Raw genomic sequence first — 20500 nt, 5'->3', positions numbered from 1 at the left:
AATACCAGTTGGTCTAATAACCAGTTGGTCTAGTCATCATTTCGTCCAATTACTGTTTGCTCTAATTGTTATTTGGTTTAATTACTATTTGGACTACAGTCAATTCGTCTAATAATAGCCATTTGGTCTATTTTTGGTCTATTATGAGTTGGTCTAATTCCATTTCGTCTAATCATCAAATTGTCTAAAATAAAACCAAATTTGTCCAATATAAATTTGGTGTACACATCAATAAAAAGGCCCCTCCCCCCCCAAAAAAAAAAGCCCAGTTGGTCATATAGACGAAACGATGATTGGACCAAATGGTACCTGATTAGACCAGGAGGCTGGCTATTAGACCAAATGACAATAAGATCAATGGTTATTAGACTAAATGGGTGTAGACTAAATGATGATAGACAGAGGCTAGACCAACTGAGCAATGGACCAAAATTAATGATGTGTACACCAAATTTATATTGGACAAAATAATTTGGTTTTATTTTAGACCATTTGATGATTAGACGAAATGGAATTAGACCAACTCATAATAGACCAAATCGGTATTTGATGATATAAATTGGTGTTAGACCAAAAATAGACCAAATGGCTATTATTAGACGAATTGACTGTAGACCAAATAGTAATTAAACTAAATAACAATTAGACCAAACAGTAATTGGACGAAATGATGACTAGACCAACTGGTTATTAGACCAACTGGCTGTAGACCAAGTGGTAATAGAGTGTAAACCGATAATAATGATAATAATAATAATAATAATGATAATAATAATAATAATAATACATTACATTTGTAATGCGCTTAATACAAAATGGAATTAGACCAACTTTCGTCTCTTCCCTGTGCGCTTAGAAACCGATCCGGACGATAGCCTCTTTGAAATGGTTGTTTGAAGGTTAAATATGAATTCAAAACTCGTCTTTTAATATTACATGAGAAAAAGTACCAACGCACCCTTTCGCCAAAACCGGGGGGGGGGGGGGGGCTTTGGACGAAGGGTGGGGTTCCAGTCAACGCGACGCGACCCAACGCTCCCAACGCACCCTTTCGGCAAAACCGGGGGGGGGGGGGGGGGCTTTGGACGAAGGGTGGTGTTCCCATTAACGCGACGCGCCACCACCCAACCCACCCTTTCGGCACAAGCCGGCCTGGATAGGATGTTACATAACCGTCCCCGTATGGCGTATGCCCCATGTACCATACAGCACGGTATGCGGCCATAATAGTGCGCAAAGCAAAGCCATCCGTTGTAGCTCCACGGGCCTACCAGGGCAGCGCAGGGCAAGGCAGGCAGGGAGGTGTGAAAGTCGCTCTCGTAGTAGTGTACCAGTACCCGGGGCATTTCATGAAAGAACTTGTCGGATAAAATGTCCGACAAGTCAATTATATCCGACAAGTTCAGAGAAATCAGCCAATCAGACTAAAGAATTTCTCAAAACTTGTCGGATATAATTAACTTGTCAGGTATTTTATCCGACAAGCAGAGACTCGATCCAACCCCAAGCACCTTCTGATCTGGAGATTCTCCCGCCCGAGACCCCTAGCAAACGGGAGACTTAAGTTGATGCGTTCGAAGCGCGAAGTTCCTAGGGTTCTAGATGCTCTCTGGTGCTATCTAAGGCTTACTTTTTCAACATACGATAGCAATAAGTAAGAAATCCTTTCCAACGGGAGACACAGAGCCGGGGCGGGAGAAATTAAATCTCAAGCGGGAGAACGGGAGATTTTGCAAAAATGGGTTTTCGGCGGGAGATCTCCCGTCGAAAACGGGAGAGTTGGCGTCTCTGCGACAAGTTCCTTCATGAAACGCCCCCCCCCCCCCCCCCCCTAGTCAGGGATCCCGGAGCACACCTCCCTGCATATACTGCGCCATCCCTGGCTGGGCCTGGCGCCTACCGACAGCAACTAGCAAAATCAGCTGGTACATGCTGTTATCATGGTTTAATATCGGAGACTATTTTTTCTAATACTCGCACTACTAACCTTGATCTTGACTCACGAAACTCGAAGGCCCAGAGGGCGCCAGTTATAAATTCAGAGTTGTCGCACCAGACGAGCTAGCAACAGGGACGAACGCTGTCATTCCGCTTCGTATAAGCTGCGCGTTCACTCTTTTTATGACGGTCTTTTACGAAACGCACCATCGAGTGTAAGGACAAGGTATATGGACGGTCACGTATCACTGTCACATACGTTGCACTGTGCATAATACACTCGTACTCCTGACGAGGGTACTGTACTAGTAGTCACTGACCATAGAGCTGTATTTATAACATGTCACTGACCTACACTGTAAATAAGCCATAGTAATCTGTGTTTCAGACGTTTGTAATTATCATTATTGGCTCGACCTAAAAAGTCGTTACCGGTATACAGTCAGTCCGCAGCACGTATGCTAATGAGCCGATCCGGCAAGATTTATTCAGCACTCTCGTTGACGATCTTTGCGTTCGAAAGGTGTCTCGTCGTGCGAGATTTTGCGAGACTTTGATAGGGCTATGGTTTTCATAGTGTAGCGACTTGTACATACATTTGTCATGGCTACAAGTCACGGTAAATTGTTCTCCAGACTTTGATCTTTATTTTGATACTAAATTTGCGTATAACATCGGATCTTATCATGACTATATAATCAGTTGAATTTGCGTAAATTTTACCTGCTTTTCACGGAAGATTTTGTCGTCTAAAGTTCTTTTTTGGTTCCTGACCGGATTAAGAAACTGTTGTTTCTGATTTTGGCTTTTTCGTAGAGAGGAAACTTAGATGCTCATCATATGTTGGAGTCAAGGAGACGCAAGCATGATTTACACTAGTTTTTCCGTTTTGAAATGTCTGTAAAATTCACTCCTAAGCCGGAAGTATGCTCCGCACAAAGTATACAGTGGCGCGAAAGAGCTCTCTCATTGGACAGTGCTTGCATTCAGCGCTTGAACTACACGCGTGCCAAGAAACCGCAAGTGGCATGAAACCGTTATGTAGCAGCGTAATGACGTAATGCAAGCGCTGAATGCAAGCGCTGTCCAATGAGAGAGCTTACTCTTGAGATTACACGGTTTCAAGCTGATCAGCACTGACATCGATGTATACTTTACTGGTTCCTGACCGGATTAAGCAACAAATTGTCAAGATATTTACATGGATACAAAGATTAGGAGATGGACTACCAAATAAAGCATTTTCATTGAGACGCAAGGTGAATTTGATATTTTTTTGACGTCTTGAACGTGTACTGCACGAATTACTTTTTTCATCATTTTTCAAGCTCAAATTACGCTATGATATTTTTCATTTACAATAATTTGAGTAACATGTGACGATAGTTTACATATTTTCCTTGAATTTGATACTAAATTTGTGAACATAAGGTGTATTTTTGTTGCCGAAAGCCCAAGGACAAAATCCCCTTACGCAGCTCAATACGTATGCAAGCCTATAGAGCGGGCTTGCATACGAGTTGAATAAATACGAGCGAATTATCGGGTGCTGCGGACTGCCTGTATAGTGAGAGTTGGCAGCCTAAACCAAGTCACCTCCTTGCGTAAACATTGAGTAACCGCTGGAGACAATTAAGTTTCGTTCATTGCGACAATTTCGTTATAGCCTACCTAATAACTTCTTGTAGCCTACCTAATGACTTAGTTATTTATCGACACAGGCAAAAAACGGGACATAATTTTAAAATCTCCCAGTCTCGGCATGGAACTCAATGGTCTCAGCATGTATCTAGCATAGGCCCTATAGTGATCGTTAACGGGCCGTTAACAATCGCCCCGTCACTGTACAGGCATGCTAATTGAAAACCTGGAAACAATGGACTGCACATTACTTGAATATGAAACCATTCTGAAGTAAATAATTTTTACACAACGATAGATATAATCATGGAGCTATAGCTCCATGATATAATGTACTCTTAAATGAATCCCACAAGGATTGGAACAATGATCCCCCAGCATTCCCACTGATTCCCACTGATCAGTTACTAGCCATCTCATTTAAGGGGCAATATCAGGTCCACCATTTGAACAACGTAAGTGTAACATGAACTGTGAAAAAAAAAAGACGGGCATATAAGGGATATCTAAATGTAGATACAACGCGCCATAGCACCAACATACTGTATGGACAGCACCTCAGAAGAAGAATGAAGATGGGAGTCGAGTAACTAGCTATCACAATACTGTAGGTCTGGTCTACTACGTTACTAGTGTCTACTACTATATTACTACGCCTCCTACATGCTATCCTGTATACTATAGCCAGGGCCGGCGGGCGGAGCGTTTTCAAAAGTGGGGGTGGGGGGGGGGGGAACTTCCGGGTTTGATGAGCTAATAAACCCCCCCCCCCCAAAAAAAAAAAAAAAAAAAAGTCCTCAACTCATCTCTCCTCTTCCACTTCCGGGTTTCTTCAGCTGACAAGCAAGAAAAAAAAAGAAAAAAAAAAAGGGGGGGGGGGGGTCTTCAGCGGACAAACATAACCTTACCGCTCACACTGCAAAATCTCTATCTAATTCTGTTAAGTGCCACTTGCGTACTTCCGGGTAAACCTCCGGGCAACCAAAGTGATGACACCTTATGAATTCCTTTGTCTGGTGCACAAAAAGTGTGGGGGCCCGAGCCCCCACGGCCCCCACGGCCCCCACGGTTCCGCCGGCCATATAGCTATATGTATACTAGTTATACTCCTACACAATTTACTACAGCATACTACTATATTATAGCTTTGATCGTGGAGCTATAGATACGGTGCAGCTCAATGCTTTGACCGAAAGATCGGTCTGTAACTGATCGTTGCATGGGGATATGTTCCGCGGAAACTGCGTCTAGCTCCACGGACCCCCTTGATAGCGATAACGTCAAAAAATATTAGACTCCTTCGAACGGAAAGATCCTTCTGTCTACAGTAATTATAGCTCCTATACTACCGTATGTCCCCCCCCCCCCAAAAAAAAAAAAAATACAACGGGACCTTCCGCAATGATATCTTTAAATATAGTGAATCAATCTAAATACAAATTCAGGGTATGAAACTACATGTATAACTCATTGCCCACAATATTAAAGAAAACCCCATTCGATTTGCTTCGATGGTCAAAGAGAAATGAGGAATTTTGTAGAGAATGTCAAGAGCATCGAAGTGCTAAACTTGGAAGAATCAGACTCATGACATGCTTTACAACAATCCACATTTCTATGACCGCTCTGCAAAATAGGGCTAAGATGTTACGTTTTAAGACCCTGGAGTAGCATTTAGATATTTTAAAATCAAATTGGGTGTTATCAATGCGAAAATCTGATTGTATTTTTTTTTTGGGGGGGGGAACATATCGTATACTACTACTACTGTACGACTACTACGACTGTCATATACCACTACTTCTATGTTCCACTCTAAATACTATTGTACAACTACTCCATGGAATTGACTCAACGATCATGCAGGGGCTGACATGACTATTGACCTTGACCCCCCCCCCCTCGGTCCTGCACCCCACCCCCCCCCCCCAAAAAAAAATATTCCGCGGCCCCTGACGATGGTGTGTATCAATTTTCTTCTCGATATCCTGATGGTCAAAGGAATTAGTGTAGTCTTGGAGGGGAACAAAACAAAAGAAGCCAAACAAAACACATTTAATGGACCATGGAACCCATTTTAGCAAATAGGGGAAGCAGAATGCACTAGGGGTGGGGGGGGGGTGGGGATAGAGGTTGTTTCAAGCAGAGGCGGATCCAGGCGGGCACGCGCCCCCTTTATAGATCAAAAGAAAAAAGGGGGGGGGGGGTGTGGAGGGCACGTGCGCCACCTTTTAGATAATTTTGTGAAGGGGCCCCCTCTTAATTCATGGATCTGCCCCTGTCAAGAAGCCAATTGGGTCAATTGTTGCTGTCTTTGTTTGTTGTCTGTGGTTTTATTTATTCATTTTTTTTTGGGGGGGGGGTGTCTGGGGCTCTGTAGAGTAGACTGATCTCTTTAGAGAATATAGGCCCCTGGAGTTCAGTGGCGAGGGGCCTGGGGAAGGAGCATTGACCTCTGACCCAACCAACAATCAGTTTTACACCCCACCCCCACCCCACACACGCACATAGAGACACACACATTTTAATTCAATTCAATTCAATTCAATAATGGGTTTATTTCAATCGTATTTCAGTCGGTGACTGAATTACACGATGTTACAATAAATACATACACAATACAGATAAAAGAATTGTAAAATAAATTACAAAAAGCATTTCCATTGTACACATCGGGGCCTACTTAACCAGAATATATGGACTCGAGAGGAAGGGAGGAGGAGAAGAAAGACAATAGGGGGTTAGAGAGGCAGAAATGAGGGTGGGAGAGAAAGACAAGGAAAGGGAAAGGGGAGTCCGTGTAAAAGAAAACATTAATAATCATAAACATTATCAATTACTAGTACGATACATATGTTCTGTCATTTACATATCGTTCATTACTTCAAAATGCTAGAGCATCCAACAAATTCCTTCAAATATAATCATATGAATGAAGTTAGAAAATAATACACGATGCAGAAACGGATATGATGAGATTATCAATTGTAAAAAATGATACAATAAACAGAGTTACATACGTATTTTCATAGAATAAACTGAATTCCTCTATAAAATTATACACTCTTTCATATTAAATAGGATATTCTCATCTCAAAATCATCGTCAAGCGAGGGAAACTGCATGAGTACCATCCCCTTAATAAAAAGAAATGTGCACATCCCTTTGATGATGGTGTCAGTCTGTCCGTGGAGATATAGCTCCATCGTAGGAGTCCATGTCTGTCCAAGAGGAGGCAGGTATCGTGATACTTGTTTACCTCTCTGGGGGGCATTTCATGAAGCGTTTTGGTCGGATATGTTTCTGCCAAACTGTTACAAGCTACTGAGATCCTTGCATCTGATTGGCTGAGAGCAAATTTGTCCACCAACTTTGTCGGACAAAATGCTTCATGAAATACCCCCCGATCTGTGAGAAGAATAAGCGTTATAATAATACATGACAACGGCTTGACAAAAGACTATGAACAATTCTCTATTGCGTAACGATTACGTGCGCTCGCCGAAGTGCTGAGTGACAGCACCTTCCTGGCAACAATTTTCACCGTGATGCCGACATTGCCGTATTTTACCATTTTCAGTGTAAGTTCTACTTTTGTTTAAGTTGACGTTACGCTCTCAGACTCAGAATGCCATGAGGGGTTAATCTTGAGGTATTTCCTGTTGCATCAAATGAAATGGCAATGATTGTGAGATCGTGTTCGAACCAGACTCGACGCCCGGCTCAAAGTGAATAGTCCCACCTATGCTAATCGACGTATCGTGACAGTTCTGCTTTAATATTGAAATTCCCTCTACAGTACAGGCATTAATATTGTTAGACAGAAAAATCTGTCTTCTACATCTACGATGCTTCTCATCAAAGCCTGTACAACAAATGGATAAGGATTTCCTGTGGTGTGGCGTTTCTGACAGTGGATGTAATTTGTGCTTTGTGCTCTTTTGAGCTAAGTGTAAAATTAGATTAAGATTAGAAGCTTGTAAGTTGTGTATACTGACGCTAATCTTGTAACGCGGGTTTCCAGGTGCTCATTCATTGTGCAAGTAAAAAGATCTCTGCCATATACATCATATAAGAGTCTGCTTAATCTTAGTTGGCTTCTATGGCTCTCTTGAACTGTCTGGAGGAGTATTTTATTCCTCAATTAATTTTTTACTTTATTGGCTATCGAGGCCATCCATGAAGCCAGATGCATGTGCATATGCAGTCTCTTCAGATCATATCCCTGACGACCAGATAAAATTACAGATCTATTTTTGGTTAATAATAATGTAGATTCTATGACTGGCTCTGGCTGTCTTCTTTTTGTGGTTTTTGTACCCGTAACTCTCACCGTCACATGGACATGGAGGCATTACAAAATGAATAATTTGAGATTTTGTGGGATGGACTGAGACATGTTATGCAATTTTTATGTTAATAGTGTTGAATCTTTCTTCTTTAGAGGGGAACTCTGGATGATTTTAAGACTTTTAATACATTTGAACATCAACATGATCTAGAATTTGGTCTCCCTAGTCCTATCTTACTCTCCTTGTTCAGTGTGATTCGTTTTGTTTGTTTGTTTGTTTGTTTTTTTCAGAATATTGGCTTGTCTGCTCAAGGATCATGATAAATTCCGCAAATGTATATTGCAGTATCAATTTATGTACTTCTTGATGTGAAATTATGAAAATCAGCCGGCATGCCCAGCTTCAAGTTCTGACACAAAGTCCTTTTCTTATCTTGACTCTAGAGGTATTCTTTAATAGTTCTACTTTGTCACTTTACCTCTCTCCAATTGAAGACTTAAGTTTAAGCCAGCCCGGGCAGAGATCAGATTCTTATAAGTGACAGACTGACAGTATTGAAACTAGAATGATAAACACTATTGAAATGAGTTTGTGATAGTAGTTACAGTCATTTATGTATCAGTAAGAATATACAGTAGATAAAAGTTGATGAAATGTTTCTATGCTCGCCTGAATAGAGTATGCAATTACGTAAAATTTTGCAGCCACCGATGCACTGCAATTTACATAACAAGAATTTACTTGAATTCTTTGAGGTGGTATGTATCTCATACTCATGCATAATGCAATCAATTTAATGTGGTAAAACTTTCATAAATTTAAGTGCAGTATCAAGTAACTTCAAATTCTGTTTTTCCAAGGAAAATATTGAAGAGTGGCGTCAATAAAACAGCACACATCCTGATGACTTGCTTAGATTTTTAGCTTTGATATTTGTAAAAGTTGTTTCTTTTAATCCTGCAGGTGCATACAACTTAATGTTGGGAGATGGCTGCCAAGCTACTAAGATCTGGCCTTCGCAACCCATGGGTAACTGGGTCCCTACTAGGTGTGACTGGTGGGATAGGTGTAACATTGGCAACAAAACAGGGCTATATCGACTGGTCATCTGTTGGCATTGTCAGATTCGGTCGAGCCTTCTTTGCAGTAAGTTGGCAGTGAGGTGACTGTAGTGATAGAACCATTAGTTATACCCCCGCCAAACGAAGTTTGAAGGGGGTATATAGGAATCAGCGGACGGTCGGGCGATCGGTCGGTCGGTCGGGCGGGCGGGCGGTCGGGCGGTCGTTCTGTTGCAAATCTTGCGTCGCGAACTACTTCCTCAGTTTTCAACCGATTCCCATAAAACTTGGCACAGATGTGTGCCTTGGGTTGTAGATGTGCAAGACGTATTTTTTGACAGTACCCAAAAGTACGTTGCCATGGTAATGGCATATTATGGGCAAAAATGGGTACAAATCTTGCGTCGCGAACTCCTCCCACAGTTTTTGATCAATTTTTATGACATTAGGTACAGATGTTCATCTGAATATGTTAATGTGCAACACACATATTTCCGCAGTGGCAAAAAGTGCGTTGCCATGGTAACGGCATGTTATTGGTAAAATATAGGGCAAAATGCTTCATGGCAAAACTGCTTCATCAGTGTTCTTCCAATTCTCATGGAATTCATATTGAATGTTTGTCTTAGGATATAGGTCAGCATGACACATTTCTTGACAGTGACAAAAAGTATATTGCCATGGTAACAGCTCACATATTATGAGCCAAAATGATGGAAAATTTTGTGTTGCAAACTACTTCCTCAGTTTTTGCCCAATTTCCATGAAACTTGGTACAGTTGTGTGCCTTTGGTTGTAGATGTGCAAGATGCATTTTTTGACAGTACCCGAAAGTACGTTGCCATGGTAACGGCATATTAATGGCAGGAGATCAAGGAAAGATCTTGCAGATTTAACTACTTCCTCAGTTTTTTGACCAAAGCTTATGAAATGTGGCACACACCTTGATCTTGGTGGGAAGATGTGGAAGACATATTTTTCGGATGTGTCGGAAGCTGCGTTGCCATGGTAACGGCATATAAATGGCAGAAGATCAAGGAAAGATCTTGTGGATTGAACTACTTCCTCTGTATTCGACTGAAGCTCATGAAATGTGGCACACACATTGGTCTTGGTGGGAAGATGTGCAAGACATATTTTTTGGACGTGTCGGAAGCTGCGTTGCCATGGTAACGGCATATTAATGGCGGAGGATCAAGGAACGATCTTGTGGATTGAACTACTTCCTCAGTTTTTGACAAAAGCTTATGAAATGTGGCACACACAATAGTCTTGGTGGGAAGATGTGCAAGACATATTTTTTGGACGTGTCGGAAGCTGCGTTGCCATGGTAACGGCATTTAAATGGCAGAAGATCAAGGAAAGATCATTCCTTGGGTAAGACTGTCGTTACGGGGCGGGGGTATTAATCACCTTCAGTGATATTTTTTCTAATGATGTTGGTCAAGTTGCAACCGACACTGCACAATGCAGGCAGTTAATATGAGGCAATTATAATTGCATTTGTAGGAGCATTTGCATGCATCCTGTTGGTGTCACAGCTAAAGGACCTGAGTAGTCTTACTTGCATCTGTAAATCCATGTGGTGATGTTTATAAAGATTGATGACATGTGTAATAGAATTAGTTATTCTGTCCATCACTACTTCAGATAGATAAAAGTAAGCATAAAAGTATAAATAGTGACAACAACGTTGTAATGGTTAGGATCATGAATATCTTAACTTTCCATGTCATCACTAATGTAAAGTTCCTCTGACTATCTTATGCAAATTGATCCAATTAAATCATTAAGTTTCATTTCAGTGCAAGCACATAAAGAATTATTTTCAACTATCAAAGTACTCAAATTTTGTCTTAAATTCTTGTTCATATTGATTCCCAGGCAGGAGCAATTGTAGTTGACTACAAATTGAGTTTAATGGGAAAGGAGAAAGGGTCTGATGTCTATCAAGATTGCATGTCAAAGGTGAGTCATGAAGGATATGCTACAACAGCTTTACCATTTTGTAATTCATGCAAAAGCTATATAATTTCAAACATGCTCAATTATTTTCTTACAAGTTCATAAACAGGCAAGTGTCATTTTTCACATGGGAATTTCTCTTCAATCCTATTTGCATGCTGCACATTTAAAGTTTAAGATAAAACCCATCATCATTTACTCTAATTTACTAAAAAACAAACAAACCAAAACTGCCAAATGTACTTAAAGCTACGCTTTGGTGCACAAATCTTAAGTTTTCTCCATGAAAATTTGATATTTGCATAGAAATCACAGTAATTAAGTTGTCATCTACCTTTTCCAAATGATGGTATCAGTGTCAAAAACCATTGTCATATCCCTGACTTTTTTTTTCATATCCATGTATCCTGCCTTTTTAAACTTCAGATTCACCAGCGATCAGCAGAGAGACTGCGCAGACTGTGCTGCTCTAATGGTGGGGTCTTCATCAAGCTTGGCCAGCATGTCGGTGCTCTGGACTACCTGTTACCCAAGGAGTATGTTGAAACTATGAAAGTCCTGCACAACAATGCACCGCAGTCTTCATTCAAGGAAATCACAAGGGTGGTTGAAGAAGACTTGGGTGTGAAGGTAAGAACGAAAATGTCAGCAGTCCATCTTCGAAAAGACCATAAAAAGCCCGAAGTTGTCTTTTATGTCCCCCACTACATTTGCCAAGTTCCGTGAGAAGATGCCAATTGCAAGCAAAGAGTATGGATCACAAAGCTCAAACTGTGAATTCAACTGGCCATAAGGAAAAGCCACTCTATAATTGAGGTTAACTTAAAAAAAAAAATAATAAACAAGCAAAATGGTAAATAAATGTTGCATTGTACTTGGCAGAAAATGAGAAAATGTGTAAAAAACGAAGTTAAAATATGTGTTTGTTGTTGTTGTTTTGTTTTGTTAAAATTTTTGGTCAATGGTTTTAGCAATTGTAGTCAAGTTTTTGTTGTGCTCTATTTTGGATCATTAGGTTGGTGATATATTCAACGAGTTTTCCCCAGAGCCTGTCGGAACTGCCTCATTGGCTCAGGTCCACACGGCAGTCCTGAAAGATGGAACCCCAGTAGCCGTCAAAGTCCAGCACCCAAATGTCAAGGCCTACTCAGAGGTGGATATGCAAACAGTCGAGGTATGTGATTGACTCCTTTGACTAGTCGGTCTCTTAGTCAGGGCAAAAAGCAAAATTTAGCAGATCTTTCAATGCTCCCAATGTCATTGAATGCAGTTTAGCTGCTTTAATATGCTATCTGTTACTCTATGATGTTAATTTGTATTGGCTATTGTGCAACCTGCTTCTGTAAGGAAGGAAGAAAGTTTGCTCTCACGAAGTTCGGCACCAAATCAAAAAGAGGATTTATCAACCTACTGCCATGTAACTGTTTGCTGTGAAATTCAGATGTAAGCAGCGGTCGATTGTGCCAATGCTGTCCAAAATGTTTGTGCATTCAATAAAAAACCAAAAACAAACAAACATAAGAAACATAGGGTGCATTCGAACGCTCTAAAGCGAACCAAAGCGAACTGAACTAAAGCGTACCGTACCGTACTGTGCTAGTTTGGGAGCGTTCGAATGCTCTGTTGAGAAAGCGTACCTCTCGAGTTATTTTTAGAAAAGGTCACGTTTGTTTGTAGCAAGAAGGTCATTCACCTTGCGCTCGACCTACTTACAGCTGTCCAGAACAAAGAGAATGATGTTTTTGCATTGTGACGTATGCGCATGATACGCGCATGCTTTACAACGAACTTTTGGTACGCTTTGGTACGCTTTTGGAGCACATCGGGAAGTGGTCCACTTTTGGCTCGGTACAGTACGGTGGTACGGTACACTTTAGGAGCGTTCGAACGCTCCCCTGGCGCGGTACGGTACGGTACAGTTCACTTTAGGAGAGCGCTCGAACGCACCCATAGACTATGTGCTCAGAAGTCCATGTTGAGCATTGAGTGAATTCATATACATAAGTGTATGTTTGTGTATATGCGAGACAAGAATATAGGCCACCTACTCTGACACACTTTAAGAGAGATAGAGAGAGATAGGCAAATCTAATCTATTTGACTTCATTTATTTGTAATTATTTTGCAGTTTCTTCTCAATGCTGTGGCAAGGATCTTCCCAGAGTTTGAGTTTCTTTGGCTGGCGGAGGAAATGAGAGAGAAGCTACCGCTAGAGCTTGACTTCCACAAAGAGGGCAAGAATGCAGAAAAGGTTGCCAAAATGCTGCAACACTTCAAGTTTTTGAAGGTGATTTGATAACTGGTGACAGCAGCCTCAGTAGTTCTTGTCCAAAGTTTCAGTTCCACCTAAATTCCCATAAAAGTTTGATTGTTTAATAGTTTGTTTTCCTTCAAATCTCACTCATACATAATTGTTCAATTAGAAATAACAAACTTTGCTTTAAAGGGATATGGTATGATAAGTGAATGATAGGACTTGGTATAATCTTGAATAGAGTGCTATTGAAAACAAAAATATTATAACAGGTTATCTATGAAGTGAAGGCAATTAGTTGTGCATGGAATGACATTGTAAAAAAAAAAAGAGAGATTGTGCATATCATATTTCGTTTGATACTTTTAGTCTTGTGTTTGTCAAAGAGTTAGTGCTTTCTCCTGAAGCACCTCTAAAATTTTAGACTTAAAATTCTTCTCCTAATTCAAAATCTTTTTTTGCCTTCGCTTCACTGGTCCCATTGTATGGTCGTCCCAATTCAGGTGCCAAAGGTTTACTGGAAGCATTCTTCCCCCAGGGTGCTGATGATGGAATATTGTGATGGTGGCAAGGTGGACAGCAAGCAGTTCATGGACCAGATGGGCATCAATGTAAATGAGGCAAGTTCTATGGTCACAGAGGGTGACGTACTGATGGAGAAAAGGTCCTTTTATAGTCTTTGGAAATGTGCTCTTAGTCTTATGGCACAGTTGTATGAAGGAAATATTTGTAAAAGTATTGTAATGTATTTGTCCTGTTGAATGTTGGACAAGAAACTCCACTTGGTTTCAGGATTTGAATGTCAGTTGCACATTCCAAATTCATGTCCATACATCATGCTCAAATTAGATTTATATTAATTTATAACAATTTTAGAGATTTGCTCAAATATCTATAATAAAACTATTTTAGTTGTCATTTGGTATTCATGGTCTCTCTTTCTCCCTGAATGGGCCAAATTAGGATTGAAATTTCATAGTGAAGTGATAAACATGCATTAAAAGGGATCACAGGCACTGAATCATGCTTGTAAATTATCAACTTCAAAAGAGTATCGATTACAGTGGACTCCTGTAATAACAAAGTCCTTGGGACTGGCAGTGTTACATGTATATCTCGAAATATTTCTTTTTATAACAGAATAAATAAACAGCCGATAATGTTGCAGCCTAAGTTTTTACTTAGTTATAACAGGAATTTTGTTTACTGGTGTCCATTATAACGGGAGTGTATTTTACAATTGGATATCACTTGCAATATAGGCTGTCATTTTTACACATAAGTTTTAGCTGCTACATTTAACCACTAACATGTTGCATTTTTTTTTTTCTTTTTTGCAGGATCAGGCTGTAGATATGTGAAGGAGTTTATTTCCATTTGTATTTGCGGTTACATGTTTTCTCCTATTTTCTCTCTCTGTCCTTGTAGATTACCAAAAATTTGGGCAAAATGTACAGCGAAATGATTTTCGTCCATGGGTATGTCCACTGTGACCCCCATCCTGGCAATGTCCTTGTAAGGCACAATGACAAGATGGAAGTGGAGATCGTACTCCTCGACCATGGTTTATATCAGGTATGCTGGACACTGGTCAGCTAGTGTCATGAGGTTTCTTCTTACCATGTGCATGTGTCAATTGACCAGTAGTGACCATGATATGATTGCCATATTCACTGCATCTCTTCTAGATTATCATTACAAAGTGGAAGAGCAGACGTAGAATGTATGTTATCCTTTTGCACAAGACTGCTCTTCGATTTAGTATGATGAAGCAATCACATAGTGTGAACAGACTTTAATAAACAGTTTGTTACGCCCGTTTCCTCAAATTCTTGAGTTTCACTGTTTGCTGCAAACTAAAACAAACAAACAAACAAACAAAACAAAACTCTCTTTCACCAAAGTTAATATGTCCTTGATGCATTGTAAGACAAATGAATAGACTATATTTTGAGCTAGATTATAAGGCAAAGGAACAGCTTTATTTCAAGAAAAAAAAATACTGTTAAGATCAACAAAGACTGTTTTCGTGGAAGTGACTTAATTCTTTTAAATTACTGCAATCAGTGAGAGAACATTGATTGGTGTTACTTTTTCAGGTGTCACAAACCTTTGGTTTTCCTGTAAAATTCTTTTTTCAGACGCTTACGGATGACTTTCGGCTGGATTATTCTCACCTGTGGCAGTCCATCATAGCAGCTGACTTAGAAGGCATCAAACGCTACAGCAAGGCACTGGGTGCTGGGGACATGTATGGGATATTTGCCTGCATGTTGACGGCAAGATCATGGGAGGCACTAGCTGTCGGCATTGACAAACAACAGAGGACAGAAGAGGAGGTGTGTGGAAATTTCAGATTGGTTGGAAACATACACATTTATTTCATTGGTGTGATGTAAATTTGGCATACATTTCCCACATGTTAATCAGAAAAAACAAAATAAAAGCTTTGTGAAGTCGGGATTTTGTTGTAGACATGTGGTTTGTGTGATGTACATGCAGTAGGCTATGCTGGTCCAAAGTTCAAGGAGTGACCATAGTGGCATTGCCACTATGCAAGACACTTTATCTACGCTGTAAAACCCTTGCTGCAAAACTTATTGTAGGAGGCAAGGAAGTGAAGTTGGTGTACACCACTGCATTACAGTGCAGATGTTCAGTAAGCCTGGTGCCAGGGAATATAGTGTGACAGTCCAAGTATCTGGCTGCAGACTCAGCCATGCATCTGTACATTTGGCAGTGGTTGTATATTTCGTCGCTAGACTTTATCAGTAATCTTGTGAACAGTCTTAATTTTAGCATTTCGGTTGGTCCAGAAATAAAGTGCTAAATACAGTACTATTTAAGAAATAGAAGAAGCTTGAGTGTGTTTTTCATTACATATGTTCTTGTAAACAGTTTCCGTCAATGTCTTCTTATTACATTTGTGTAAAATATGAGTGTGTTTTTCATTACATATGTTCTTGTAAACAGTTTCCGTCAATGTCTTCTTGTTACATTTGTGGAGTTGATTCTAACTTTCATACTGCTGTGCCATCCTTGAGTATGTCATCAAGTTTTGAGATTGACATAATATATGGCATTGATAAACATTCTTAATATCATTCTGAAGAAAGAAAGAATGGAAGAGAAGTAGAGTGTCCTCCTGGCACTTCCCTCCTCCCCTTCTTCAATCCTTCATAATATTTTATCAAGAAAGGGGGGAAAAGCGCATTTCTATGCACATAGCAGTCTCCTGAGCATCACAAGATTTCACGTTTTGTTTCTCTGTCTTGCTGTTCACTAGGATCGCGAAGTAAGGGAGCATGCAGCCATGTACATCACAGAGATCACTCAGCTCCTGAACAAGGTCCCTCGGCAGATGCTGCTGCTCCTCAAGACCAATGACCTCCTGCGCAGCATAGAGTACGCCCTCGGTAGCAGCGAAAATGCCAGCTCCTTCATCAACATGTCACGGTGCTGCGTGCGGGCTGTCGCCCAGCACGAGCTGCTACAGCACACCAGTTGGTGGGGACGGTTTACAGTGCGGTTCCGACGAGACTGCAAGCTCCTACAGATATCAGCGTACGAGTTCTACCTGTGGTTGACGTGCACAACACTTGTAAGATGGCTGCAACAAACTTTAAGGGGTGTCACTGCCTCAGTGATCAGTTGATGAAGGGACTTCACTAGATCCAATTTGCAGAATGATACTTGTTATATTTATTGTATTTAAAGTCACATAGCAAGTTTTTCATTGTATTGAGACATTTGTTTGGAAACAATGTGCAAGTAGTGATGCCTAAACTTGTCAGTCTTGCGGTCTTGTCCTGAGCACAAACTCATGTTGAAGTGATTGGTCAAGCAAAGCAAAAATTCACAGAATATAATACACTGTATCACAGATTTGATGCAAATTGAAAGTGTTCGTATGATTCTGTGGCTTCATATTACTGGAACATTGTCTCTCTCATTGTCTTCTTTATCTTCAAATAATCCCTCTCAATTATCTTATTTCATCTTCCTTAATTTCTGCCTTTCTTATCATTGTTTTATGTTTGTTTATTTGTTTGTTTGTTTTATTTTGATTTCTGCACATTACTCTCGACTTGACCGTAGTCACCAGCAGATATGGTTGCTGCTTCTTTCCCTGACTTCTAAGATAATCCTTTGTAGGTGACTGGACAGTATGAATGCCAGATGACTTTCCTTTCATTTTGGCACAACAATTTCATAGCACTTCAATGTTAACTGTAGGTTTAACCCAACAATATCAATTCATGTTTTAGCCAATGCAAAGCTCATTGAAATCAGTAATGGTACTACATTGTATTGTTCATTACTTTGCTTGAGAATAAGTAGAAAACATTGTATCATGTTTTAACTTGAAGGCCTTTTCAGTCAAAGTATGTAACTTTCTCAAGATTTTTTTTTTGTTGCATTTTTTGAATGTCTTTCAAAACAAAAGAGTGTGTTGCATGTCAGGTATTATCTTAAGTTGTCATTGAAATTTAAATGAGGGTGGAATTTGTTTTCCTAACATTGATAGTAGACATTGTACAATTGTATGTTAGGTTATGTTGTATACTCTTTTTATTAAGGTGAATTATGTTTCAGAATAAACATTATCTATAGGGAAAGAAAAGAGCACAGTTCACAAGAGCTGTAAATGTACCGTATTTTGCTGTAAAAGTGTCAATTTTAAAAAGATATCCAATGTTTATTAAAGAACACTTGCTTTAATGAAGCAGTCAGAGATTTATTTCTACCCTGTAGGTCAACTTGAGCTTTACACTGTTAATTTAATGACATGAAGGCTTCGCAAAAAGAGGTGCATATTTGATATAAATACACTCAGTATTATATTCATATTCATGTATTGTGCTTGGATAAGTTATATATCATGTCGTTTTATCGAAGCTATAGTAATAAATGTCATAAATATCAATACGATATTTGCATATATATGAATTCATTGAAAGAAATGACCTGTCTGTTAACCAGAATTCTTACCAGAGATTCAATAGTGCTGCCTTTTTCAATTTCTGACATAACATGTAGAAAGTAATGAATTCTTAATTCCATCAAACTGTGGCTGGTACATGTACTCCTCAAAACTAGTGCTAATAAAAAAATATATATATTTTTGTCATGTTAATGTGGATTTCATAGAAAAAAAATTCTTTTCATGTAGGTTTAAGTTGTCTGGAAAATTGTGATATCTTTCTCAACCCCTCTTATGCTTCCTAGATGTGTTGCCTTATATGGACAAAGAAAATAAATGAACATGGAAGGTCCTTTTTTTTTTTTTCATGATTCCTGCAAGGGACTAACAAACAACGTTGGATACAATAGAATGACCACATGAATAGAGAAGCATGTTATGTAATCCCCTCAATACCCACAGTCACAAAAGTGCAATAATTTCTTGATTTCAATTACATGATCTGGATGTGCATGTGTCAACTTCACAGAAGTTTTGTGGAAGCATTTTGCAAAAAAAAAAAAGACAAAAAAAGAAAAAAAAGAACATGTAATCTCGCTCTACCCGAGCAATTTTTATGATTTCTGACATATAAAACAAATTCATTTAGGACTTGGAATCGCAATTGAATGTAAGATTTATTACAGTTACAACTTAATAAGTTAATGTGCAAAAGACCAACGAATAACCTTGTGCAGGTATTAGGGAGGTTCATTTGTGGGAAATTAATACATGTAGTTTATTTTGCTATGAAAAGGATGTGTTTCCTTGATTATTTTTCCCTGGATTCATTTTTGTATTCTGATGTTAAGGTAACAATAAAGACCAAAAGTGATATTGGAAAATCAGCAGTAAAACAAATTGTTACCATCATGTTTGTTCTTGCATACATGTATTTTGGCTTGTTGTGTGTTGCATTGTCTAGGGCATAATGAAGAGGGCATATCAATTTTGGAAAGTGCTTCACATCATCATCCATGTAACAGCAATACCGGTACATGTCATGTGTCATAATGGTTAAAACACAAAAGCTAACTGGCAGGCTGCTCAGATTTCTGTTACATTCTCGCTTTTTTTTTTTTTTTTTTTTTGGGGGGGGGGGGAGGGGGAGGAATATATAATAATAATAATAATAATAATAATAATAATAATAATAATAATAATAATAATAATAATAATAATAATAATAATATATATGTATATATATATATATATATATATATATATACATGTATATACATATGTATATATATATATATATATATATATATATATATATATATATATATACATACACATACACACATATATAGATATAGATATATATACAAGTGTATATATAACTCACTCCACTGCATATACTTCACGAGGCATATTTTCAAGTTTATATATTTTATGTTGTATTAAGCTAATAGTCTCTCCCTCTCTCTAAAGAACACACAAACATACCGTTCACACATTTTCTCTCTCCACCACTACCAGGTATCTTTTTTTTTTTTCCGAGCTGCTTTCTCACACATTTCAACAGCAAATTGTGTCTGTTGTAGCTTAAATTTACAACTCCTCATAGTGTTGAATTCCACTTAACATTATCTTTGTTGGAAGAACTTGCCTCCACATTGCAACATCCACATTTTGTGTTTTGTGGTGTCTCTTTCTTTTTCTCATGCTCTTATGATCAGCATATTTTGAGGTTTTAATTCCTTATCATAATACATTCATGTGATTTGATCATCTGAAAGGAACATTTGCAACTTTGTAGATTGTCGTAAGCGCAGAAAAATATGAGTACACTACAAAAGGTTTAGTTCATGCAATCCATGTCTGTTTATTCAAACGGTAACCTTTGAGAGACTGTCAATGGTCACAAGAGTTGGACGGGAAAGTACCTCCTCACCAGCACCAAGAATGACTCCTTCCACTTTGTGGAGTGTAGCGGTTTACTGGTCAGGTAAAATTTGTGTTTGAGTTTGTTTCATTTGTAGTTTAAGAACACCATAGGGGACATACACAATGAGTGAAAGTTGTCATCTGTCACATTTTCGTGTGGTTTCTAATTGTGCCATTCAGTAAGTTAGCAGCTGACCACCATCAAGACTGGTCGTGTCATGGGATGCGAACGCTGACTCGCCCGCTTCTCCAGAAGGCTCATTGCAAGTCAAGTTTTAGTCCTGTCACAGAAGCAAGTCACATAATACTGGATAATTTGAAGTGTATGATAATTATCTGAAAAGCCGGAAAACTGGAGTACGCTCAAGTGAATAACGAACTCATTTGAGCTCTGTTGGATTTGTTTGCATAAGTTGCAACATAGTAAGTGGCTGCAGATCGAATAAACAAGCTTCACTATCTCAATTTACGGCTAGGCTGAAACTTGGGTTTCCCA

At 39.2% G+C, this 20500-nt stretch overlaps 1 protein-coding gene across 1 annotated transcript; it reads left to right on the top strand.

The window, feature by feature from the left end:
- Positions 1-7097: 7097 nt before the first annotated feature.
- LOC140227640 (aarF domain-containing protein kinase 1-like) lies at positions 7098-18962 on the top strand. Its single transcript, XM_072308061.1, has 10 exons — positions 7098-7160; positions 8835-9017; positions 10817-10900; positions 11324-11527; positions 11913-12071; positions 13026-13184; positions 13655-13771; positions 14580-14726; positions 15293-15490; positions 16438-18962. The coding sequence occupies exons 2-10, from the start codon at positions 8859-8861 to the stop codon at positions 16804-16806; spliced, it is 1596 nt and encodes a 531-aa protein (XP_072164162.1). The 5' UTR covers positions 7098-7160; positions 8835-8858; the 3' UTR covers positions 16807-18962.
- Positions 18963-20500: the final 1538 nt, after the last annotated feature.

The sequence above is a fragment of the Diadema setosum genome, chromosome 1 (genome assembly GCF_964275005.1).
Source record: "Diadema setosum chromosome 1, eeDiaSeto1, whole genome shotgun sequence".
Taxonomy (NCBI): domain Eukaryota; kingdom Metazoa; phylum Echinodermata; class Echinoidea; order Diadematoida; family Diadematidae; genus Diadema; species Diadema setosum.
This window is presented reverse-complemented; position numbering and strand designations above follow the sequence as displayed.